The 27,269-nt window shown below is 40.3% G+C and overlaps 1 protein-coding gene across 1 annotated transcript in view; it reads right to left on the reverse strand.

Annotated features, from left to right (window-relative positions):
* The window catches only part of PACRG (PARK2 co-regulated), a gene marked incomplete at its 3' end in the record, with an annotated part of 196,854 nt that overhangs the window by 102,746 nt on the left and 66,839 nt on the right, over positions 1 to 27,269 (reverse strand). The window contains exon 2 of the mRNA XM_015421221.1: positions 18,308 to 18,442. Within this exon, the coding sequence (XP_015276707.1) occupies positions 18,308 to 18,442 (135 nt within the window). The remainder of the gene's footprint in view (positions 1 to 18,307; positions 18,443 to 27,269) is intronic.

Below are 27,269 nucleotides of genomic sequence, written 5' to 3' on the forward strand. Positions count from 1 at the left end.
ACACAGAAACAGGGTTGACTCATGACTCTTTAATTACAGCATTTAATTTGAATATGTACTTAATTAAAATATAACTTGTTAATTCATTAGCCTTGGGTTATAGCTGTGATACCAATTTTCAAGCATCTAATATGTCCTCCAGCACATAATTTATTGCATTACACTAAAGTAATTTTTAGTGATTATGCTTTAAAATTATTGCAAACACATTTTCTTGTTTGATACTGGCACAAATTAGAGGAAAGAAATTAACAAGCTAGATAGTTAAGGAGTATAAGATAATCAAAATGAACTATGAACATACAATTTTATTCAAACTAAGGTAAAATAGCCTTTTTGAGTTTAGAGCTTATCTTAATTATTTCTTTGTCTTCCTCTCTGTTATATGTAGATCTATGCATGTTATACGTAATACCATCTGAAAACACATTGTAATCATGAGTCCTGACTTATGCTAGAGTCTTTCATATTACCACTAGAATTTTCCTAACCCAGCATTCCTTCTAAACAATGACCAAGTGTGGTAGCACTATTGCTACCTTAATGGTGTTAGCAGCACCCAAACAAACCATTTAATTTCTTACATCTGGTGGAGACAACATAAAATTCTGAGCTAATAAAAGATTAAGATGAACAAACTTTGAGAAAGCAACTGCATACCTTCTTCAAAGGGATGATTTGCAGTCACCAACTTTTTAGATCCCAGTAAAGGTATCAAGAGGCGGTCTAGTAGACACTATACACTTGGGTCTTCCAAAAACCTTTTCACAAAATACTTCACCAAAACAACCCTAGTAGTCATGGGACAGGATAACAGGCCTTAAAAAGGTTTGTAGCAGAAGACTGGAATGAATGGTTGGGGGGGGGGTTAAAGCAGAAGAAAGTAAACAGTGGATCTGGATTAGGACAATTTTAAAAAATCATAAATTTTAATTTTTTAATTTATGAATGATTTAATTTATGAATTATTGAAAGGCAGGGATGAGAAGGTATACTGCTAGGTTTGTGAGTGACACCCAGATATTCAGGATGGAAAAATCCCAAATAGATTTGAAAGAGCTCAAAAACAATCCCTCCAAACCTGAATGAATGAACAACAAAATGTCTAATGAGACTCAATGGAGGTAAGCACAAAACAATGCATATTTAGTGACTATTATGCATAATTCTTTATATAGATGGTTGATTCAACTTAAAAATGGTAATGTAGAGCTGGAAAAGATACACAGAAGGGTAAAAATTAAGGACTGGGAGCTAGGGTTGCCAGGTCCCTTGGACGTGCTAGCATGGGATGGGGGTGAGCTTACCGGGAGCAGGGAGGAATGCTGAAAAGAAACATGAAAATAAACTGTCTCTAGTCTGGAATATTGTTTCTAATTTCAGATCACCCTGAAGGAGCTGCTTTCTTGTTTGTATCTAGAGTTTACATTGGCCTAGTGCTCACGCTTTGTGCTCTGGTGATACGTGTGTCGTGCACTGATGACTTTGAAAAACTGCAGCAGATGAGGGAGTGCTTGATGTCTGAGAACAGCTAGGCTGGTGACAATTAGCTTCTACCACAGTTTTATAAAAAGCTTCCGGTCACGTAGACTCATCACATTTACTGTTTGGGGGGTAATGGGGGAACCCAAAACTGGGAGAACTCCATCCACACTGGGGGTCTGGCATCATCACTACTGGGAGCACTTTTCCTATGAGCAAATACTGGAGCATCTGAAGCTGTTTACTTTATAAAATGGGCAATAAAATAGGCAATATTTTACTTTATAAAATGGGCAATAAAACAGGATGTTTATCACATGTGACAAGATGGGATGTAGAGATTTTTCCCCCTTTGGCCATAACATAATATTTGTGGTCACTCTGTGAAATGTATTGGCATTAGGTACAGGAATGATAAAAGAAAGCACCTCTTTACTCAGGACATAATTAACTTATGGAATTCATGTGATGATAGCCACTGGCTTTGTTGGCTTCATAAAACGATTATAGCCCTTATGGGGCATAAGTTTATCAATGGCTATGGATCAAGACATGACGACCATCAATGGTCAGAGGCAGTATAACTCTGGATAGCGGATATTAGGGACAAACATGGCAGGAGATCTATTCATTCCCTGGCTGTAAGCTTCCTAGAAACTTGTGGATAGTCACTACTGGTTACACAGTGCTGGACATGATAGTTCCTCATGTTCATGAGACTGACCCAACAAATTCCTTCCTTACAAATATGTGCATGGCTTTCTCCTCCCTCCTTTACAGAGAAATTGCACTACTTAAAATTGTCATATACGGCTTTATCTGAGCTCCCGCCCGCCCGGCAACGCCGCTGATGGGCGGGGGCTCTTTTGCCGCTCCGAAGAAGGGAGACGGCAACGAAGAGGACACTATGCGTCCTGACACAGCGGGGGGCGGAGCCGGCCGATGCAAAGGGCCAGGCTTCGCTCCCACCCTCTGTCAGTTCCTCGGCGTGCTCGCCCACCCTCCCGCCCTGTTTACTAGTGCAGGCTGTGGCTGGTCGCCAGTTGGGGCCAGGTAGGAATTTTTCACTTTCACCCAGATTGGCTGAACGGGTGGAGGTGTTTTCGCCTACCTTGCACTGAGGACAGTGATCTAAAGGATGTTATGGTGGACGGCGTTAAATAGGTTGGTCACTTGGCAGGTTGGCGCAAGCAAAACGGAACTGGTGAGCACCTTTCGGCATATCCCGTTTGGGAAACAGGTGGTCATCAGGAACTGCCTTCGGATTTCAAGGTCCTGGGTGGGGAATGGTGATCACCTCCACTGGGAACCTTTTAGGCCAGGCTCCTCCCTGCAGGTTGGAAGGCTTCAGGGGTAGGCGCTCCGAGGAGGCAACCAGTTGCTGGGCTGCTGGTCACGAGCCACAGAGTAAATGGCTCACGGCCGGAGCTGGGTGACCCGCCCTTTAAGGGCAAGGGAGTTGGTCAGGGAGTGACGTCTGCCTTGCCTGTTTCATGCTTGCTTAGTTGTTTTGCTGCAATGTTCTGTTAAATAGTTAATAAAGTGGCCCTTGTTTAATTCCAAACCGTTGTCTGTCTCATTATTCTGGCTGGGGGGGCAAGGGCCTTACCAACCTTTGTGAAAAGCAGTAGCTTTACTACAGCTACAATAGCACTTCTATACTGTCTGCATATGAGGGACTATTATTATTCCTTTTGACTTTATTCCCAGGCTGTGAACAAACTGTTGGGCACCTCATACTCATTTGCATTGAACCAAGAGACTCTGCTTGAGGAACCCTTTGGGAAAGGGAACCCTAATCCGGATGATTCTGCTCAAGGAGATGGAAGTAGTTACACAGAAAGCTGTCTTTTCCAAGAAGGAAGAGAAGCAAACTATTTCTGGGTCTTAATCCACTCATTTAACACTGAACTACCACTATTCATGCAGTAAAGGTAAAAAGATAAAGGTTTCCCTTGCTCGAAAGCCAGTCGAATCCAACTCTAGAGGGCGGTGCTCATCTCTGTTTCCATGTTGAAGAGCCAGCACTGTCAGAAGACATTTCCGTGGTCATGTAGCCAGCATGACTAAATGCTGAGGCACACAGAATGCTGTTACCATCCCACCGAAGCGGTACCTATTTATCTACTTGCAATTTCTTGCTTTTGAACTGCAAGGTTGGCAGGAGCTGGGACAGAGACAGGAGCTCACTCTGTCACATGGCACCAGGGTTTCGAACTGCCGAACTACAGACCTTCCAGTCTGCAGCTCAGCGTCTTAACCTCTTAGCCACGGAGCAGGTAAATCTAGCAGCTATTCCAACAATGAACTAGTAGTAAAAAGCCTGTACAAATGACCTCTGGAAGGGGATCAAGTTCAAAGATACACAGTAGGACAGAGCTGAAGGCAAAAATAAAAAGCCTAACAAATAGCGAAAATCAATACTCAAAAATCAACACTAGTTTTACTAGCTCTGGAAGAAATAATAATTATGGATGACAGGTTTCACTCATTTGCCCTGATGTTTTTGACAATGAACATTACAAAATTTCAGGAGATCACTCCAAAAATCATGAGAACAAAGTGTGATGAAGCCTCAAGAGGCTAAGCCAATTTAACAAGCAGGTATGGCAAAGATGATGCCTCCTAAAACTGCTTCCTTCAGCATCTGCTTTGAGTCACCCAGTGTGAAAGACAGATTTGCATACCCCATAATTCTTAAATTTTATAGTGAAGGGGTCTAAGTATACAAGGAGGAGGAGGGAAATCCCCCACAAGTGAATGGATTCAGATGATAACTGTCAATATTCCCGTTCTGTCTCTCTTGCACTAAACTATACTTTGAAGAACGTTTATAAACTACAGCTGCCTAGAATAACAGGGTTAAGATAGTCTCTACTTTATAATACATGATGATTAACTATAGATTTTCAGATAAGTATAAGCAGTTATATCACCAGTTTTCTCTTACATGTTTTTAGAAAAGTACACAAGGCTGTTTGAACTAGGGGTATGTGGCTGGTAAAATATTTTATCTTTGTGAACTGATTTGCTTTGGAGGACAAAACAGGTTGAATAGAAATATAAACTAGAGATTAAAGGTATCTGGGAATTCATTCTTGCCTTAACAGTATCATATCAGAAGAGACACAGAATTCCACCAACACAAATGAAAACATCAAAACACATATTGATTTTTCCGATGGTCACAATGTCAATTTGATTTGGTTTGTTACCTGCCAAACAGCTCTCTCTCTCTCTCTCTCTCTCTTTCTTTGTAGCCCTTGAGTAAAGGAAGAAGGAATGATTGCTGATAGGACAGAGACTGAGCCATTCATTATGCTTCTAATTGGGACAGAGCTTTGGATTCACCTCCAAGGCAGAATCGAAAAATGTATCAAAGCACTATAGGTGGCACTGAACAGAAATTTACTTCCTGACAAGCAACAACCAGCTTCTTAAAGATGGATGCTTCAATGTACAATTGAAAGATTAGAGTACAACAAGCTCACACACTTGTAGACGGCAACCTTTGTAGCTGGAAGAGAAAAGGCTATCAGGTCCAAAGCACACTGTGATAACAAGATGTTTCCCCAACTTACCTGCGAGGCATACTTCCTTTTGGGGAGAAGAGGTAGCTGTTTTAACTGAAAGAGGTGGGGGGGGGGGATTTGTTTTCCTCCAGGCTGTCAATCTACCACGTTTTGAAGCTTATAACACTGTGTGTATCCCCTTGGGTCCACAGTAATGTGAATTGTCTTTATCCAAGTGCCTAACAAATCATTGTCACAGAGCAGCAGCCGACCTTTCTTTTCAATCTATGCACTTTTCAGGAGTTATAAATCAGTTGACTTTCAAGCTCGATGAGATGGCATATGCCCTGGTTTGAAGAACAGATGGAGGCTTGGGGGGAAATTGTTTCTGCAGGCTTGCTACAAGCAGCATAGCTCCATAAAAGTGAACCATTCGCACTAATTTCTCACATAAATTATACAGGAAGGGAGCACCAGCCCATTCAGCAGAAAAAAAAAATCTTCCATCTAGTTTTCAGAGGTCATTTAACAAATTTAAATTAAAGTTATTTCTGATACATGACTGGGTTCCAGTCTGTACAGTTTCAAGAAATGACAATTTGTGTCAAATAAAAGGATGACTTTAATTGTGTATGCAAGAAGAACCATCAAATCAGTAGCTAAAGCACAGGATGTCCTCTAGAATCCTAGAATAAATATTAAGAAGAATTAATAACTGATACATTAAAGGTTTGTCCTATAAAAATCGAGTAAATATGAGTTTTCTTCTCAAAGTCTGTTTTTAGACTTGTCCTAACAGACAGGACTAAAATTCTAGCTGTTATTAAAATAGAACATTTCCAAGGCAGCATCCTTTATTCTTTAGGATAAACAAATTATTCAGCTGTTAAATCAATGTACATGTCACTATTTTAATAAATATGGTACTTTACTTAAGAAGGTAGGAAAGACATTTCATTAAATGTTTTGAATTATACATATGAAAGCAATGGAAAGAAAAGAACAGCATGTTGTGAGCAACTGAAACCATTAAAAAAGTTATATGATCTTCAAACAGCAAAAAGGACAATGATGTACTGAATACAACATAATTTAAATAAAAACTGCCAAGCATAGGTAGCTGAATAATTACTTTGAGTTCTATTGTTTTTTAAGTTTAGATGTCAGAAATATTGTTCATTTACACGGAGTGCTTCATCTTATACCCTAAAAATAACAACAGTGGCACGAAATGGGAAGAAGCATCAGAAGTAAATAAAGTAACAGCAATAACAGTCAGGGGTGGTGGTGGTGGTGGGGAAATGACAGCATCTTATCCGTTAAGGACTACTGAGTGAAATGGTGTTTGTACAGCGACTGTTGGTTATCATCTAAATGATGGTCTTACATGTGCATTTAACTTGTACACATGTCCACAACTTTTAATTTTGTTTGAAAATCTATATTTAGCATGTTTGGCAAAAAGAAAAGCAAATTACAAAGATTAGTTTTCTCTGGAATTAGCACATAACAAGGCTGTAAATATAACTTTAAAACACAAGAGACTGGATCCAGCAACTCCTTTTTGTTACATAATGACTCTTCCTCCGATGCAGCAAGGCTTCTTCTGCCAGAGGAAGGATCCTCACTTAGCAGAAAAAAGTTGTTGGATCCAATCTATATATTCTGGATACCAGCACTCAGATCCACAGAGCTATGGTCCAATCCTGATAGAGCCAGGGCAAGCCACCATCCATGCAGCCCAAGAAGTATCTTGGGAGGATGGCACACTGACCTGGATACATTCCCAGCCTGTCTTGCCTAATACAGAGAAAAACTTTATCCATTAATTCATCTGTAGGCAGTGGGCAGTGCCATCTGGGAAAGGAAGAGCACAAAAGCACAAAGAATGCAGGATCTGTGTCTATTCTAAAGAGCACGAGCACAGAACACCAGGAGGAGCTGCAGTTGCTTTGATGTTCTGTACAGCACACAGGATTCCAGGCACCAGTTTCTTGGCAGTTGTAGGTTTTGCAGGCTCAGCAAGCCGTTTCCCTTTCATCAGGCAACAGACATAGTTCACTCTTCTTCCCTTTCACAGCCAACTTGCTAGGGAGGTAGCCCTGAGTGTAATCAGTTAAACTATATAAAGGCTGAATTGATAATTAATTTGTACTGAACCTTTCAGGTGATTTCTGTGTTGCAAACTGTAGTATTAGAGTCAGGGAACTAGCTGGTGCTATGGGATAAAGTAATTTTGTTCTGCATGAATAATTCAGAAGAACAGTTGAGAAATCTCTTTACTAGGACCAACCTTTGTTCACAGGGCAATCTTAATACTAATGATATTATTATACTGTCACTATGGACTTTGTTCTAACAGACCAACATCACTCCATAGGTTGTTTTTAAATAATATGATTTCATGTATATGTTTATGTAAGACATTAGCTCTGATTAATTGTCTGGTATGACAGTAAATTCTGGATTCGTCTTCCAGTTCAACATTTCCCTGGTGTGTTGCAAGTCTTGTACGTCTGTCCTTATGGATCACAGGTCTGGAACCTGTTTTCAACTGAAGTAATAAAGAAGCATGCTACTGAACATGCACAATGCTTAGTTTTTGTTTTTAGAAACATGTCAGGGTTCCGATCTGCCTGGAAATTACACTCTGGTCAGAACACAAGAAAAACTATTACTAGAAAACCTTGCCTCCATTTTATCTTTTTGTAAAAACATACTTATGACATTTTTAACATAGACTCATCAATTATCTGAGGCCATTAAAATGGTTTACCAAAAAGAAGCAGGTTACAAGCAAAGAGCATCTTCAAAGAAGATACTCCAGATCAATTCAGATTCCCATATTTATTAATTTTCAAAACCACATTCCAACAATAAGTAGCTACCTCACCTGACAGGGCTCACATTTTTGGCTAACTGATTACCTTATAACTACAAATACCACACAGGCAGAGCAATCCTGAGGGCAGCCATGACGGAGGCAGGCAGCTGCTGGTGCATCCGAGGTGCCTCTGGTCCATTCCCTATGGACATTCCACACAGAAAAATAACAGCACACACCCTTCAGTTAATGCTGATTGGGAAGATGGGTGTCTTGAAGAACATTGTTCCCCAAACCTTTGACGAAGTTCAGTTGCCTTTTGTTGACTCAGTTAAAAGCCTTGGGGTTATACTAAAATTGTCTTTGTTACTGGAGAAGCAAATTAATGCAAGGGTAAAATGGAGGAGATGAGAATGATCTGAGCTGCTCTGGGTCCCCATTGTGGAGTATAAATGAAGTAAAAGTGGAGTATAAATGAAATAAATAAATATGATAGCTCAAGGAGAGGGCAGATAAAAGGCAGGTTAATTGACAGGTGGGAAAGAGAGAAGGAAGCTTGAAAAAATGAGGATGTAGTGGCTGACAGAAGAAAGGAAAGACAAAATAATGTGGGGAAAGGGACGGGGATAAATGAGTCCTTGCAGATTCCCTTCCATATAACTGGGCCTGACCTGGCTGCTGGCACCAAACAACTGAGCCAGAGGTTTCCTAGGCAGAGGCTGCCAGAGGGAGGGAAAGAAGGAGAACTGAAGACTGAGGGGGACAATACAGGTGGGCAGTGTTCCCTCTAAGCTGAGTTAGTATGAGCTAGCTCACAGTTTTTTAGCCTCCAGCTCACACATTTTTGCCTTGGCTCAGGAAGGAGGGCTCCAGAGCAAACTAATTGATGCAGCAGCCACATCGCTCGCTCACAACCTTAATGCCAGTAGCTCACAAAGTAGAGTTTTTGCTCACAAGACTCCACAGTTTAGAGGGAACATTGCAGGTGGGTGGGTGGGAAGTAGAGAAGGAAGAAGGAAAAGGGGAGAGGCTATTGCAGCTTTCAGGGAACAGAAAGAGGGAACAATGTGGGAGGGGGAAATGAGATGCCCCCTGCAAGTCCTTACAGGTCCCCTGCTTTTTTACATCAATATTAATTACACTATTTCTAATCTACAACAGGCCATATTGGTCTGTTATTCCTTTGTTCTCTGTCCCTCTCCAAAGACATTCTATTTTGGGTCTCCAGATTTCCTATCTGGCATGTTTAGTTGAGAGACCAGAGACAGGGAACAGAGGAGTAACAGACTCATATGGCCTTCTGTAGGTTAGAAATATTCTTTCAAAGGGGAGAGGGGATGGAGAAAACTTGGTGTGTAAGCCACACCTTGTGAATTTGGAGGCTTATTATTCATATAATGCCATCAGTGTGTATGACACTTCATTGAGTAACTTCACCAATATATTATGCTGTCAAAGATTATCCTGTCCCTACAGTCTCATTTAGACATGGAAGGGAGGGAGAGAAAATGACTAAGGAAGGGCAGTGTGGTAAAGGCAAGTGTAAAAGGACTAAATGCAAAGACATGCAGTTACCTGAACTTGGGTTTTGTCTCAGTTCAGAATGAAGTCTATGGGTCTGAACCGAAGGCTTTGCAGAAGAGGCAGGTTTTGAGACAATTGCTTTTCAGACAATGAAGTTAGCTTTTTACAGATTAGTGCTGCAATTATGATTTTATGAGGAAATGTGCCTGGCTAATGACATAATTTATTTTAAATAAGCTAATTAATATTCCATTGGGGAAGCTATGTTAGTCTGCAGCAGCAAAAATGCAAGATTCTTTGTGACAGTTTAAAGATTGACTAATGTGTTCATCTTTATGGTACCACAAGAGTTTGTGTTATTTTTGTTCCACTTAATATTAATCTGAGTAGCTTTGAAATTACTTTATTTGGGCAATGAGATTCATAAATAACCCGAACAGCAAGGTTTAGGTACCTAAGCATCAATAAATAATGATTCTTATTGATCAGTACAAACCAAAACACTTACAAAATAAAAAAAGGAATAATATTACTTCCAACTGAAAGGAAGAGTATTCTCTTCAGCATGGAAATAAGTGCAGCATTTGATTCATTTTTGGCCAGTTCTGAGTAGGGACTTGGACAGCAATATAAGGTTTGAATCAAACAAAGCTCCCCCTTAACTGTAAGAAAAGAAACACTAAATCAGTAGGGGTGTGCATTGGGATATACCCAAATGGAAACTATACTTGAAATTAGCTGTTTCGGGTCAGCTTGGGGACACCTGAAATGATGCAAAACATGCCTGAAATTCTGTGAGTAACAAAAAAGAATCTCCCAAAATTTTGGCAGCATTTCAGGGTTTTGAAAAGGTACGGGAGGGGAGTGGGCAGGCCTGGAAACAGCTGTTAACTGGCATTTCTCATTCCTTGGGAAGACAGGCCCATGGGGGGGGGTTTACATTTCAAAAGGGAACGGACTGGACTGGCCCTGGACTTCCCATGTCAGGATTGTCCTTGATGGAGGATTCTTCCTGTTGCTGGCCTTGAAGGCAGCAGAGGCCTGACCTCTAGGGCTGCCAAGTGGAACTTACCTTGGCGGCAGGGGCACACATCGGGGAGGAGTTCCCCCCCGGGGCCCGATCCGGCGGCGCCGGGGAACGGGCCTCTGGGGCGGGGGTTTCCCTGCTCCCTGGGGGGACTTGGGATCCCTACTGACCTCTCAGCTGGAAAATGGCAGGTAGGCTCCTGGACTCCTGCAATGCTTGGCTGTTGCAGCAGCTGTTTTCTCCCCCACCATGTGGGATTTTTTTAAAAAAAACACACAAAAAACAAACCCCAGCAATTAAATAGTGTTACATTGATGTAACAGTACAGCAATATATACACCGTTGTCTCTGCATTCCCAGCTTCCATTTATAAAAAGGAAGGCCCTGTTCTTTTATATCTCTGCAACAGAAGGAGCGAAAGATTTACTTAATTTTTTAAAAGACGTTTGGAATTAAGAGAACCTGGTTCACATATTGCTATGCTGTTATATCAATATAATGTTATTCAATTACTATTTTTTAAAAAATAAAAAGCTCCAGTGGCGGGGGAGAAAACCGCCACTACAACAGGCAAGCCTTAGGAGCCCTCTAGCCTCCCCATCATTTTCTGGCTTTAAGGTGGGTTCTACTGCCTCTGAAGCCAGAAGAAGCCTCCAGTGGGGACAAAGATGACACAGTAAGCCCAGGGATGGTAAGCCCCTCTCTTTTCCTCCCTCCCTTCCCACTCCTTTATAAAATTATGCATGGGGTGGAGAGGCTTGACAGAGAACTTTTTCTCCCTCTCCCAAATTATTAGAACTCAAGGGCATCCAGTGAAGCTGATGGGCAGTAGGTTCAGGATGGACAAAAAGAAATACCTGTTTACACAGAGAGTGATTAAAATGTGGGATTTCTGGCCTGTGATGGCCACAGGAATAAATAGCTTTAGAAGGGGATTAGATAGATTAGATAGATTCATGGAGGATAGGTCTATCTGTGGCTACTAGCCATGGTGACTGAGGGGAACCTCCACACTCAGAGGCCGTCAGTCTCTGAATCCCAGTGCCAGGAGGGCCTGTGTCCTGTTGTTGGCCCTCCAGAGGAACTGGTTGGCCACTGTGTAAAACAGGGTGCTGGACTAGATGGACCACTTGTCTGATCCAGCAGGGCCCTTCTTATGTCCTCCTCCTGCCTTGGGAAGAGAAGGAGCAAAAATAATGTCCTAGTTTTTCCAGTACCAACCCCCCAAGCCCTATTCAAAATTCCCTAACCAGTAACAACACTGCTGAAAATAGATTAGGTGGGTAGCTGTGCTGGTCTGAAGCAGAATGGACTCTAGGACCCTATGCCATCAGTGCTCCTAGTTATGCATGCATCACCACAGACTTTCTGAGGAAAATACAATCTTTGAACAGCCTCCTAGAGAATACTATTTTAGCCACCATGGATGCGGAATCTCTGTATACCAACATCCCATACAAAGATGAATTACAAGCCATAAGGAACATAATTTCTAACAACTTCACAGCTGACTTTGCCACCAAACTGTGTCATTTTGTTCTCACCCATAACCGCTTCAAATTTGGTAACAGCTTGTTCTTTCAGATCAATGGTACAGCCATGGGCACCTACATGGCCCCACAATATGCTAACATCTTTATGGCTGACTTGGAGCAACACTTCCTAAACTCCTGCCCACTCACACCTCTCTTATACCTGCGATACACTGATGATATCTTTATTGTCTGGACACATGTTAAGAAGCCCTGGAGATATTCCACCAGGCATTCAACAATTTTCACCCCACCATCAACCTGACAATGAACCAATCTATGCAAGAAATACATTTTCTGGACACTACTGTAAAAATACACAATGGACGCATAGACACCGCCTTGTACTAGAAACCTACTGACCAACAAACATATCTACACGCCTCCAGCTACCATCCTAAACGTATCAAACTATTGTATACAGTCAGGCTCTATGCTACAGCTGCATCTGCTCTAATCCTACAGGCAGAGTTTCTCACCTAAAAGATCTACAACAAACCTTTTTGGATCTAAAATATCCACTTGATGAAGTCAAGAAACAGATTAACAAAGCCAGAATGGTACCATCTCAGGCTCATTCACTTGCTCATCTTCTAACACTAGATATGCCATTAAATGCCAAAAATGCCCTTCACTTCTCTACATAGGGCAAACAGGTCAAACCATATGCCAAAGAATAAATGGACACAAGTCTGACATCAAGAATCACAAAATTGAGAAACCTGTAGGAGAACATTTCAACCTCCCAGGGCTTTCAGTGGGAGAACTTAAAGTAGCTGTTTTATTGCAAAGGAATTTCAGAAACAGACCAGAATGGGAGATCACTGAATTACAAGTTATTACAAAACTCTGGACAATGGAACCCCCAGGGCTTAATATAGATATTGGGTTCTTAACTCACTACACATGCCAAGTCACTTAATTTTTGCTTGTACCCAGAATTAAACTTTGTTGTTCTTAAAGGTGCCACTGGACTCAAACTTCGTTCTCACATCTGTTTGTTAACTCATTTATTATCTGTATGCTAATTTGCTGCTATTCACAGGTCTTACCAACTGCTGTAATACAGTTTTAGCTATACTTATCACTCATTTATGCATCTTGATTCTAATTAGCACTTCCTGGCAACTAACCCCACCCCCACCCATATGTAATGGTTGAGGAAGTCTTATTTCAATGTATCTGAAGAAGTGTGCATGCACACAAAAGCTTATACTCAGAGTTTAACTTTGTTGGTCTTAAAGGTGCCACTGGACTCAAACTTAACAATGCTGAAAATTCAGGATAACAAAAACAATGCCATAATTGAAATATTGATTAAAAATTATTAAGAAATTTTTTGAAGTGCACATCCCTATGGATCAGCATAGGACAGAAAGTTAATAAGGGAGGGACGTTTGCTTTTTCTTAGAGCCAGATACAACTTCCCACCACCCTAGATAGAAAGGCCTATGTGGCCTGACTAATGTTGCAACATTAAACTGAATCATCAGCCTGTTGGTAGATTATAAAAGAAACTCACAAGAGAATGGAAACACTACCCAACTTATTTTAACTTCCTTTGCCTAGCTCACATGCTTTGTTTTCCAGTGATCAACCCCAAACTGCTGTTTACTGGACCTCCAGACTTGTGCTATGAACCACTGTGCACTTCAAGGGACTCAAGCAGGCTCCCAGAGAGGTGCCGTGGAAATCTGGCAGCAGAGCACCACATCAGAAAACTTCATTGTAAAATAACCCTGCTCAGGTTAGGGCTACTTCAGTTTGTTATTGAAGTCATCAGTGATTTCAGATGTGAAATCAGTATAAGAATACATATAATTGGGGGGATTTTTTTTGGGGGGGGAATACTGGCATGACTGCTATGCCACTCTTCCTATGTCATCAACTGCCTGTGTGCATCTACAAAGAACTTACAGGTGTAAGTCCTTCCAGATAGTATTTTAACACTTTTATAGAGCTTTCCATGAGGCTAAGAGAGAGCTGCAAGCCTAATTAGGTCACAGCAAAGGGAAAGATTAGAATCAGAGTCTTCCCTGCCACACTCATTCTCTTTGCCACTATGCTCCATTCACTTCCGAAAAAGGAATGACCTGTAGGACACTAATTTCTACAAGAAATTTTACAAGGCTTTGTTCTACTTGTTACAGTGAAAATGTGCTACATTGTGGTTTTTATAATGCAGCTTACTAAATATTAAAAATCCAATAGTACGTGCATCTCATGGGAGAAAAGAACCTCCAGAGGTGTTTTCTTTTGTTAGTATAAATCATCTTTTTGAGACCCCTTTGCATTTGCTCTCATGCACCAGTTAACAGACAAGTTACCAAGAGTGAAATGAACCATGTTATACATTACATATAAATAGAATGAGGAAAAAATAAAATGAAAGGACAAATCAGAGAGATACTTGTTTCAGGCCTAAAATATCCATGGTGAAAATAGTACTATTTCATCTTCCCCGCTGTCCTTCTCTTCAATAACACCACTTACAGAGCACACTACACACTGTGACAATTTTCACCGGGACTAGGGAACCATTGCTCACCAACACTCAAGCCTAACAGAGCAGGGTATGAGGCTGCAACAGGTTGCCTGATCCACCTGCAGAAATAAAGTAATCTTGGGGTCAGGAGTAATCTTGGGCTCATCCCCACTGCTATCCCAGTGACCCAGGCCACAGAAATAACACAAAGTGAGTAAAGTACTGGGATGGGAATGGTATTTCAGAGGGGTAGCCTGAAACCTTATGTATATTTTATGTTTGTGTAAGAATATGGTGCGGTTAGCACAGTATTCAACAGTTACATACTTTCCCCCTTTTTATATCCTTTTTATTCCACCCCGAATAAAAACCCAGTAGTTAACAGCCCATGTCCTGCTATATTAAAACTGAGGATGAACTGTTTTCCAAGACAACCAGTTTTGTTACCTAAATTCACATATTTCTAGATCCGGGCTACAGCCAGGATTGGTACAGACCTGAACACTGTGCTGTCATGGATTGGGACAGAAGGGTTACATTATATTAACGCGTCTTTGTATTTTGAACAAATGGTGGTAAGCAAACTGTTTGCCTGGACATCAGTCAAGTGGCTGTAGAAAGATATCAAATACCAACATAAGAGTTTTTTAAAGAGCCAATATTAACTTGGCTGAAAATTTTAATTGCTAAATGGCACTCAAAACCAACTAGATATACTCCAGGTTAGATTGTCAGCTGTTGTGGAATAAACAAGCAGGTTTGCTCTAATAGGCATTAGGTTCTCAACAGGACAATAGCCAAAGTCTGTGTTTATTCTACATTTCCACCATGATTAAGAGATTCTGCTTTATCCTGTTTGAAACTTCACTGTGCTCATTTCATAGAACATTTTTAACACTGATTTAAGTGTAAACCTATTTCCTGTTTCATGATACTACCTGATTCAATATTATTAACTGCATTTTCAGCTGTCTGTGATATTTTGATCTTAAACTTTTGAAGATCCAGGACAAATCATATAATTTAAAACAACATCCACCATTCAGATGTATATAATTTTAGCAACAAACTTGCTGTGGAAGCATACTCACCATATTTCTGTTCAGCATGCTGTCCTCTCAGATCAAGGGAGACATATTTTTTTCTAATTGCTTCAAAAGCCATGCTTAATACACCCACACCAGTGAGGTCACTAACCTGCAGCCTCCCCGCCCTGTTTCCAAGTAGTCTTCCAATGATTTAAAAATGCGTTCAACTTTTTTGTAAAAAATACATATATATGGGAGGCAAATGCAAATCTGAGGGAATTAATATACACCATGCTTAATTTTAAAAATGCAGAGTTCACTCAACAATTGTACTCGCCTTATGTAAGTTACTCAAGAAATAACCAAACTGAAAATTTTTTCACTCATGTTACTATGTACGTCAATTATCATTACTCAATAAAATTTAAATAATAATTTTAAAATGCAGAATGAATCAGCTTTCAATATGACAATATTTTTTCTTTCTTTCTTTCTTTTTTGTCAAATGCATCACAAAGACAGGATGAAGGAGGGCTCAAGCCGGGCAAGGGGGGGGGGGAAATCAGTGGATCTAATTTTCACATATGCCAGTATGCATCCTTAGAACATATGGAATACTTGAAATATTAATATATATAATATTTATATTAAACCTAACAAACTCTAACAGCTGATCAAACTGTTATTTCAATGCTTCTCCAAAGTTTCTATACTCATCAGAACCACTTACAACATTCCTACCAAAAGTCACTTATACAAACAATATTTTAAGAAAGTCACCTGGCATGTACAATCCACATATGCTTCTCTCTGTATATGGGTCTACCATCGGTTTTCTACATGGAAGTGCCTTACAACTAGTATAGCTATAGTAAAATACAGTTTAATGACACAACAGCAAGGAAGCAAGTACTAAAAAGTTTTCTCTTTAAGCTATATTTCTTCTTCTGCGTGTCTCTTTGTGGTCCCCCCCCCCAGTATTCCCTGTTTCTTGAACTTACTAACAGCCAATATTAAACTAACAGGGTTTCCCCATCACCAGTTTAAAAAAAAGTTATATGACAAAAACTAAAGACAAAACAAAACACTAGGGCAAAGCCTTTAATTAGGACCAATTAAAATGTTACAAAGGACTGAAGAATTTTTTGAGTTTTTCAGAACTCACCATCAAGCTGGACATTAAGCAAAAACAAACAGAAAAAGGCAAATATTTTACTGGGCATGATGGAAAGGTCTCTCTACTTGCAGACTGTTACAGACAGCACAGAAGGTATTACACTGACTTGGTTTGGTTAATACATGCTCTGTTCAAAAAGATCTCAAGTAGCACCAAGGCTCTTGGGACACAGATGCCACTGCAACTTTCTCTTTGAAAATGTAAAAGCCGACAGTGAATTTGTCTTATCTTTTGCCCTCAGCCTAAGCAATATTTGTACCAGTTCTTGCCTCTCTAAATTCCCTCTCCTTCGCTTATTCCCAGTGATCATTTTTGTTAGCTATAGCTCTTAACAAAAAATAAAAATATTGTAATGACAAATAATAAAGTGTTAACACCAAGTTTTGCATAAAATCCCTATAAGTACAATGCAATCATAAAATAAAACATACAACATTTATCCTTAAAGTGATCTATTCCATGAGTTTCCATATAGTACTGATGGAATTTCAACATTGTAAAAGTGTTGCATGTTTTCTGTTGTTATATATTACCATTGTCATGCAGGAGGACCGTTTGATGACTGGATTAGTCATCAATCTGACTAAAAACCGAACTATCAGTTTAGACTGCAAGCCTGCGGGATGGATCTAATTGGTTAAGAAGTTCTGTACAATTCTGAGTTCTTCAGTCATTTAATAGACAGTGGAAGTTATTATTCTGTGTGCCATTGTGATCCCTGATTTCTTCTTATTTTAATTAATAAAACCTTATGAGTTTAAAATAAGATTTGACATGACCCACTCAGATGTCCAAAGAACTGGAATTGTTCTCTTCCTCATACCCATGATGCTCAATCTTTTGCATATCCTTTGTTCTGTTTCCAGAAAACTATCGTAGACGGTTCAATAAATAACACACATAAACATAAAACAGGAAAGACATTCTTTGATAAGCAAAATAATTAAATAGAAAGAGCAGGTTAGAGATCAGCATTCATTTTTCAAATTAAATTTAAAAGCCTGCTCTAGTTACTTAAAAGATTGGCAAGTTTTACAAATAACATCGCTGAGCCTTTTAGAGAGGAACACAGCTGCATTAGAATGAAGTCATTAGGCAATACATTTATTTTGAAGCCAATTAACCTTTTGTCAGAGATGTCGGAACTGTAATGGTTTCAGCAGTGGAGGTCAGCCTCTAACAGGGGCACGTATGACAGCGATTACGCTGTCTGACATATGCTGCAGACTGGGAGTGCAGCCGTGGAATGAGAATCCACCTTCGTTTGTATTCTGCTCTGCATTCCAAGGGAGCAGGCAATCTTGACCTATCCATTTAGGTAATTAAAGCTTCCATTTGGAACTGTCCTGCAGGAAGGTGAAATTTGGGGGGAGATAAATGGCTGCTGTTCACTGTATCTAGCCACTTCCATCATTTGATGGACTGCCTGAAATAGGCTGGGTTGCCAGGTCCTCATAAAAATAGAGATGAATTGAGCAGGAGACAATTCTCTAAGGCAAAGCAACTCTGTCATCTTCCTTTTTGCAGCATATAATTTAATTGTTAGCCAAGGTAGATGGCTGACTCAGGAGGCCACTCTCTGACTGCTCCCCCACCATCTTCTATTTGCTAAGAAATTACTCCACTTTATTTACTTATAAGCCAACATTTTTTTTGGCAATGAGAGATGTCACTTCAATAAGCACAGCTGGCTGTCACAGCTGCGCCCTGACTTACCTTCCAGGCTATTTTGTTTCCTCTTGAATCATGCTCAAGGGCGATGGGGAAGTCACCTCGCTCATAAAACTTGCGAAATGCTGTGGGCTTTGTTGGTCTTTCTTTAAATGCTCCCGCAGTTGGGGGACCTTTCACCTAAAAAAGAAAAAGACCCATTATGCAAGCAACAAGAAATACATTTGTGATTTAATATCTGGTTGAATGCAGGTAAATATGAAACCTGAATGGTACAGCCTCCACCCACACAGCACCGATATCAACATTCTCTATAGTAGACTTAATTAGTTTTTGGCTTTCTCTTGATGGGTCATTAACAGGTATAGGAGGCAGAGGTTATTTTAAATTGAAAACCCAGGATTTTGTTTGCAGCACTGTATGTTTTAATGAGGAGTAGGGGGAACAGCTTCCTATTAATATAGTAGTTGTAAAAGAGACATTAAATGTTAATAATCAGATGTAAAATATGTGTATTTTTAAATTGCTTAAAGACGTTAACACACCTAGGAAGTAAGACGTGAAATCATACAGCAGAACTTATCATTTTTAATGGGTCAAGAACATACATGTATATCATGTATATTTGCGTAGATGATCTATGTTACAGATTTCTTTATATTCCTTTTTAGAGAAAATTCCTCTTTATAAAAAGTGCAGGAACTAGTCACCATCTACCTCCTTCTTCATAAAACTAGAAATGAAACAGAACAATACTCTCTCAGATAGCAAGGACTCTGTTTCTAATAGAGGTTAAGAAAATAGTTCTCTATTTGTTTCCCTAATGTTAAAGTGATATACGAGTTTGAGAGGAGCCACTATAGGTACTTTTCCAGTGACAGACAATACAGTCCTTCATCTTGAATTCAATGTGGTACTCATCCAACCTTGAATCAGGTAATAGTTTTTCATAAGCTGTTTCATCATAACTAGTATTCAACCTGTTTCTTTGTGCTACATTCCTCTTCCTGCTGTACTGGTGGAGTGCAGTAGACTGCGGTCTCTCCTAAGAAGCCAGTGCAGCCTCTTGTCCCCATCTAGGTCTTGTCTAGCCCTCATGTAACACTCTGCTTCTACTGGGAGTAGCCACACAACAAAGGGAAGCTGGGGGAAGAACTGACGGGGCCTTCATTACAGGGCTATGTCTGCCTGCCAAACAAACAAACACTGACTTGGCACAATAGCAGTGGAGTGAGAATAAAGATGCTTCTTATGAGTGGCCAGTCCAGATCCTGCTCTGCTTGCTCCAGGACTGAAACGCTGGAATCAAACAAATTGTTACAGATGAGAATCAAAGAACAATCAAACTATTTAGGTGAGGCCAAACAGGATTTAGACATTTTGTTTAAGCAGCTCCCCCCCCCATTTTTGAAACATAGAGTAGTTTCAAAAGCAATTTGTGATACAACACGAGAGAAGCCATGTTATACATGTCACCGATCCTTCATTAGAAGAAGAAGAGATTGGATTTATACCCTGCCCTTCACTACCCAAAAGTGTCTCAGAGTGGCTTACAAACTCCTTTCCCTTCCCCCCCACAACAGACACCCTGTGAGGTAGGTGGGGCTGAGAGAGGTCTTGACAGAAACTGGTTTTTTTCAAGAACAGGTCTTATCAGAACTATGACTTGCACAAGGTAATCCAGCCACCAGGCTCCTTAGTCAAATGCCTGGTGGAAGGAGGAACTTCCAGTACAGCACGGCGATGGGCGGATTCTCGGTTGCTCCGAGATGCCAGATTCCTTTGTGCTCTTTTTGGAGCCCCCCGGTCGGACATTTTGTTTAAGCAGCTCCCCCCCCCCATTTTTGAAACATAGAGTAGTTTCAAAAGCAATTTGTGATACAACACGAGAGAAGCCATGTTATACATGTCACCGATCCTTCATTAGAAGAAGAAGAGATTGGATTTATACCCTGCCCTTCACTACCCAAAAGTGTCTCAGAGTGGCTTACAAACTCCTTTCCCTTCCCCCCCACAACAGACACCCTGTGAGGTAGGTGGGGCTGAGAGAGGTCTTGACAGAAACTGGTTTTTTTCAAGAACAGGTCTTATCAGAACTATGACTTGCACAAGGTAATCCAGCCACCAGGCTCCTTAGTCAAATGCCTGGTGGAAGGAGGAACTTCCAGTACAGCACGGCGATGGGCGGATTCTCGGTTGCTCCGAGATGCCAGATTCCTTTGTGCTCTTTTTGGAGCCCCCCGGTCGCCGGGTGGGTTTTGCTAGACCACCTGGAGAGAGGTCTAGTGCAAGGGGCTTTGCTGCGGCCCCTCCCATAATTGGCAAGCGGGGGTGTACGCGATTGCCCTAAAGTGGGAGCGTTCATGGATAGAACATGGGCACCATGTTCTAACAAGCTGCGACCATACTTTTTAATTCTTATGGTACTTATAACTTAAAAAAGCATTATCAGCACATCACATGAAGAGATCTATTCATGTAGAAACAAGAGAAAGTTGAATGGTTTTGGAATTTAAAGCCCCCAACAGATGTTTCCAATTATGAGAAAGCTGCCGCAAAATGATTAGAAACGGAATTTGTGGCAAAATGGCGGGGGTATGAAAAACTTTTTGTCTTGTTTGAACTTCAACTGTTAGTAAGGAATGGAAACTGATGAAATGCAACAAAGTAATAAGTTAAAACGATTATATAAAATGACTTTGGAAGATCAAAGTTTTGTTTTAAGAGTACATGGCGCTATGGAATTGGGAGCAACTGAGGAAGAGCTGGATCCAGACACACTAGTCGGAACCCTCACATTGGAACATAGTGAGAGAAATTACTCAAGCAGTAAAGACTGCCTGTAATGATCTTGTGGAAAGCTACCAAAACGCAAGCCAAGATAGAAGTAGAAATGGAGACCAAATTCAAGACACTCAAGGGCTTGCGGAAGAACGAGAGTGCTCACGGGAAAGGACGAAGGAATTGTTTAAAAATCACCCAAGTTCAGTGGAAAAAGAAGATCAAGAAGTAGGTAGTGACACAAGACAGTGCTTAAAAGAACCAATAATTTGCATACTAGAAAAAGAAGCAACAAAAAACTACGTGTAAAAAAGAAAAAGATGGAAAAAAGAAGAGGAGGAGGAAAGAATCTGGCAAAAAGATTTAAATTGAAGAAAAGAATGAAGGCTGGCTTGCTGGAAGATGGAGGAACTGATTTGGAAAAGGAACCTCACGAATATAAAAAGGAACCTCACGAATATAAAGACTCAAGACACTTGAACGAAATCGAAAGGAAAAAGGAGGTTTTAGAAAGGGGGGGGAAGGAAGAGACAAAAACTATGTTTGGTGCAGTATGTTGTTATTTTCTATGCTTTGGGTACAAACAGTTTAAATTTAAAAAATGGACCTTGCTGTTACTGGGAAGAAAAGACAGGAAATTTGTACATGTGCAACCAATTGTTATCTTTGTGGCTTAATTTGTTGTTGTTTCAGTAAGTTATTCTAGCATCTATATATATATATATATGATCAGTATGGATGGATTTGAGTATATGAATGGGACTTTTATATTTTCAATGGGTATCTATTAATATGGATGAGAGGGAGGGCATAAGATATTGCTTAGGTTAATTAAAGTTGAAATATTAGTATTTTTTTCTTTTTTTAGTTAGATATTTCTTTAGACTGTTTTCTTTCTTCATTGTTGGATTGATGGGAAAATGTTATATCAGATTAGAGGCAGAGGTAGGTCTCTTCCTAATTAAAAGAACTAACAAAATGTTTAAAAGACACTTTAAATGGAAATATAAGAGAGTTAAATGTTGTTGTAAATGGGGTGATTAAGCGGTAATATAGGTAATATAGGTTCTTCATTTTAGAATATAAATTGAATTTGAATTAGTAATAAGAAATGAAATGCTAACTATGTAAGTTAATTGTGGTAACATCAATGATATGGTTTCCTAAAATATATATTTCTTGTTTAAGAGATGGTGAGAATGTTTGAATAGGCATATTAGTAAAGCACTAGTAAAGCTATATTATATTAGTAAATTTATAGTTAAGCATCATCTATTAAAAATATGGGGACAAAAGATGGAAGTTAAGATCGTATGACATATAGAAGATGTAGACATAAATTTAAATTGATATCTTTGTAGCAGTTCAAATAAGGAAGAAGAAATTACTTAAACAAGTAGAATGGCATCATTAAAGTGAAGCCTGTTTAGTAGTAACAGTTTTTGATACTATATGAATTGTAAATTAAATCTACTATAAACTTTGTAGTTAAAGTAATTTATAGGCTCTTGTAATACGTGATTGGAAAAGGATAATAGGAAATGGCAATAAATGTATAAGTAATCCAAAAATTTGATTGGAGTATTTATAATTAAACTATTAATCCAGATTTGGATGTTACAATGTGCTTAACTATTTATATGTCCCTTTTTGTGTATGTTTGTCTAAAAATAATAAATAGATCATTAAAAAAACAAAAAACAAATGCCTGGTGGAAGAGTTATAGCCTAAAACAATACAGGTTTTTTAATTAATGTAGCTTGTGCAGTCCTTGGACATCTAGATTTGTCTCATGGCCTAGTCCCTGACCTTTTCAGTGCTATGTTACATATTGTTAGATTATTTATTAAAATATTTATTCAGACTTGAAGTGGAGGAAAGTGTTCCCATCACCCCAGCCCTCTGTCTCCTGTATGGCTGCTTCTCTGTCTCTTGGCCCTCTCAGTGTGGCTTTGCAGCAAGAGGAAGAGCAGTCCTGACTGCTCTGGGCTTCAAGGCATTCAATACTGCAGGCCACTCCCCTGTGCTGCCACCTTCTTTCTTCCTTTCTCACAAGGCTTGAAAGCCTCATGAGCCTGAGCTCCCTCCTAAAGCCTCTTCTTTGGGGTTTTCTACTGCCACTTGGTGGCTTCCAGTTGGCTGCCAATCTAAGGCAGGAGTTGGCTGTTGTAATCTGTGTGTGTGTGGGCCCACCCAACAGCTGATCAGCAATGCTGATCTTACCAGGCCAGCTCACATCTCCAGTGGTGTTGAAGCTGGCCCCAGCATTGTTAGAGAAAGCCTCTCCCTCCTGGGATGACGGGCAGCACAGAGATTCATCCCAGAAGATGCTGTGATGGTTGAACTCCTCCCAGGTAGGTCAGTTGCAGTGTTGTGGGGGTTGAAAGCCAGAGCGAGTGATAGCCCTTGTCTCCAGAGTCCCAGAGATAAGAGAGAGCCCAGAGCCCAGTGCAGTCCCAGCATCTGGACAATAGACTAAAGTGAGACCCTAAATATGTGTTCTAAGAAAATATTCATTATCCACTTAAAAAAGAGGAATTCTGAAGTCTCTTGCAACTAATGTCAGGATATCCTTTATCGATATTTATTCTTCATTTATCAAAGAAAGGAGACTAAGAAAACTTAATTCTCAGGCATCAATTTGCATCTAAATTTCCAAGGAATTATGGTATCCTAGCAGCATCTCATGGAATTTCTCCTCATGTGACAGCTATCAAAAAGTAAAAATAAGACTGTAGGATGGATTTGAAAACAAGATATTAAAAGCTACTTCTAACACAAAAGAGAGTACCAGAAAAACATCTACTTCTGCTTCATTGACTATGCTAAAGCTTTTGACTGTGTGGATCACAACAAACTATGGCAGGTCCTTAAAGAGATGGGAGTACCAGACCACCTCACATGTCTCTTGAGAAACCTGTATAAGGGCCAAGAAGCAACAGTTAGAACCGGATATGGAACAACTGATTGGTTTAGCATAGGAAAAGGAGTACGACAAGGATGTATATTGTCACCTTGCTTATTTAATATATATGCAGAGTACATCATGCGAAATGCTGGCCTGGATGAATCAAAAGCAGGAATTAAGATTGCTGGGGAAAAGATTAACAACCTCAGATATGCAGACGATACCACTCTAATGGCAGAAAGTGAAGAGGACCTAAAGAGCCTCTTGCTCAGGGTAAAAGAGGAGAGCACAAAAGTGGGCTTGAAGCTCAACATCGAAAAAAACTAAGATCATGGCATCCGGCCCATCACTCCTTGGCAAATAGAAGGGGAAGCCGTGGAAGTAGTGATAGACTTCACGTTCCTGGGATCCCAGATCACCGCAGACTGTGACAGCAGCCATGAAATTAAAAGACGCCTGCTCCTTGGGAGGAAAGCGATGGCGAACCTAAACAGCATGATAAAAAGTAGAGACATCACCCTGCCAACAAAAGTCCGCATGGTCAAAGAAATGGTATTCCCAGTAGTCATGTATGGCTGCGAGAGTTGGACTATAAGGAAGGCCGAGCGCCGAAGAATAGATTCTTTTGAACTATGGTGCTGGAGAAGACTCTTGAGAGTCCCTTGGACTGCAAGAAGATCAAATCAGTCAATCCTAAAAGAAATCAACCCTGACTGTTCCCTGGAAGGCCAGATAATGAAACTGAAGCTCAAATACTTTGGCCACCAAATGAGAAGGGAGCACTCACTAGAGAAGACCCTGATGCTGGGAAAGATGGAAGGTCAAAGAAGACGGGGACGGTAAAGGATGAGATGGTTAGACAGTGTCATAGATGCAACGAACATGAAACTGAGCAAACTTCAAAGGACGGTGGAAGACAGGAGGGCCTGGCGGGAGCTGGTCCATGGGGTCGCGAAGAGTCGGACTCGACTGTGTGACTGAACAACAACAACAACAACACAATTTACATGACTTAATTCCTCGTGATCATTGCATTGGACATTTAAAAGAATTGTTTCTTAATCACAAGTGACATTTCTTTATAATGTCTCTGGAAAGAAACTGTGGCAAGTAAAGTAAGAAACTCACTTATCACAGATTTTATAGGTAGACAATTAGTGTTAATGTACACTATAGATACTCCAAAAAGTATTTGATCATTCATCATGACCTAAATTTGTTCCCTTTGGAGTGAAACATATTGTCAGAGCATGTGTTATGTGGAAATATGTAAATTTTTGCCAGACAGCACTTTTTGGAAAATGTTTTGGTAATAACATATACTGAAATACATCAAAACTAGAAGAGGTCAATGCAAAGTCCTGAGTCAACTAAGCTAAACCAGCTTTCATCATTCATTGGTACATCAAGTAAAACCTATTTCTAGACAACTGTTTGGAATCAGCTTTTTCACAAATGGGATCACATTGCAGAAGACAACTTTGTGTTTACCCCCTTTCCAGTGCAGCCCTCTGTGTCCTCAAAAAACTGCTCCCCAGGGTTGGGGTACCATCAGGAACTGCATGGGATGAAAGAGAAAGGAGGCTGCAGCAAGAAGGGGGAGTGAGCACAAACCTCCTCCCCAGCATTCTTGTGCAAAACAAAAAAAGCAAAAAGCAAATATTACTCTAAAATGTTTAAACATTTAAGAATATAAGGTGGGACTAAAATGCTGAACTATCTGATTCCTGTAAATATATTGTCTTAGGGATTTACAGACTTCTTTACTGGAGTTGACTAGGATGGTTGCCAAATTTGGTTGGTTGGCATACCAAACTAGGAAAGAGATAAAGGACAGATAGGCCTAAACCTAATTTTTAATCAAAATTCTGATTTTATTATTTCTTTATTTTAAAGTTTTTAGATCCTATTTATAATTTTAGATGCCAATATATTTTATAATTTTACTGCTCCTGTAACTGTATTTACTTGTCTTCTAATATACTGGTCTATGACCGTAATAAACGTGACAACTGGAGATCCAACTACTGGAGGACAGAAATATTGCACCTTACTGTGAAATATTTCCAGTCTATGGTTTAAAGAATGGGGTTTCAAGAGCAAGCCAGTTGGATGTTGAGAACTTAATATGCTGATTCAGAAATCTATTGACTAGTATAAACACCATTAGTTCTAGTAAGATAGTAACAGATAACGTTTTGAGATGGAGGGTTCTGACATAATCATGCAAAATGAACAAGGCATGAATGCCTTAATGCATCAGGAAGAACTGGCTATTCAGCCCTTTCAGGCAATTGGTATCTAACATTATGTATAATTAAGTTGGCTATTGAAAATATGTATGGACTAGCAACTTATTTTCATGAATCAGGAAAGGCTTGCTGAATGGTCCTTTGTTACTGTTAGCAGAACAACTGATCACTGTGTTTATGCTGTCAGGGCACACAAGACTCATTTCTAACATGAGATTTACTGGACCCATCTAAGAAAAATGGCATAATACTTGTTGTTGTTGTTCAATCGCACAGTCGAGTCCGACTCTTCGCAACCCCATGGACCCCATGGACTAGATCCCGCCAGGCCCTCCTGTCTTCCGCTGTCCTCTGAAGTTTGCTCAGTTTCATGTTCGTTGCATCGATGACACTGTCCAACCATCTCATCCTTTGCCGTCCCCGTCTTCTTTGACCTTCAATCTTTCCCAGCATCAGGGTCTTCTCCAGTGAGTGCTCCCTTCTCATTTGGTGGCCAAAGTATTTGAGCTTCAGTTTCATTATCTGGCCTTCCAGGGAACAGTCAGGGTTGATTTCTTTTAGGATTGACTGATTTGATCTTCTTGCAGTCCAAGGGACTCTCAAGAGTCTTCTCCAGCACCATAGTTCAAAAGAATCTATTCTTCGGCGCTCGGCCTTCCTTATAGTCCAACTCTCGCAACCATACATGACTACTGGGAATACCATTGCTTGGACCATGCGTATTTTTGTTGGCAGGGTGATGTGTCTGGCCCGCCCGTTGCCTCTTGCTCCTTCGGCTGCATCCGTGTCGGCCGGCCGAGGGCTGTCAGGTGAGTAGGTGCGGAGGTCGGTGGGTGGGGGTTCTTCTCCTCCTTGCCACTTTCCCGGGTTTCCCTGGTCCCGGACGTCGGGAACGGGACAGTCTTCTCCAGCACCATAGTTCAAAAGAATCTATTCTTCGGCACTCGGCCTTCCTTATAGTCCAACTCTCGCAGCCATACATGACTACTGGGAATACCATTTCTTTGACCATGCGGACTTTTGTTGGCAGGGTGATGTCTCTACTTTTTATCATGCTGTTTAGGTT

Source organism: Gekko japonicus, unplaced genomic scaffold (assembly GCF_001447785.1).
Source record: "Gekko japonicus isolate JY-2015 unplaced genomic scaffold, Gekko_japonicus_V1.1 scaffold286, whole genome shotgun sequence".
Classification (NCBI taxonomy): Eukaryota; Metazoa; Chordata; class Lepidosauria; order Squamata; family Gekkonidae; genus Gekko; species Gekko japonicus.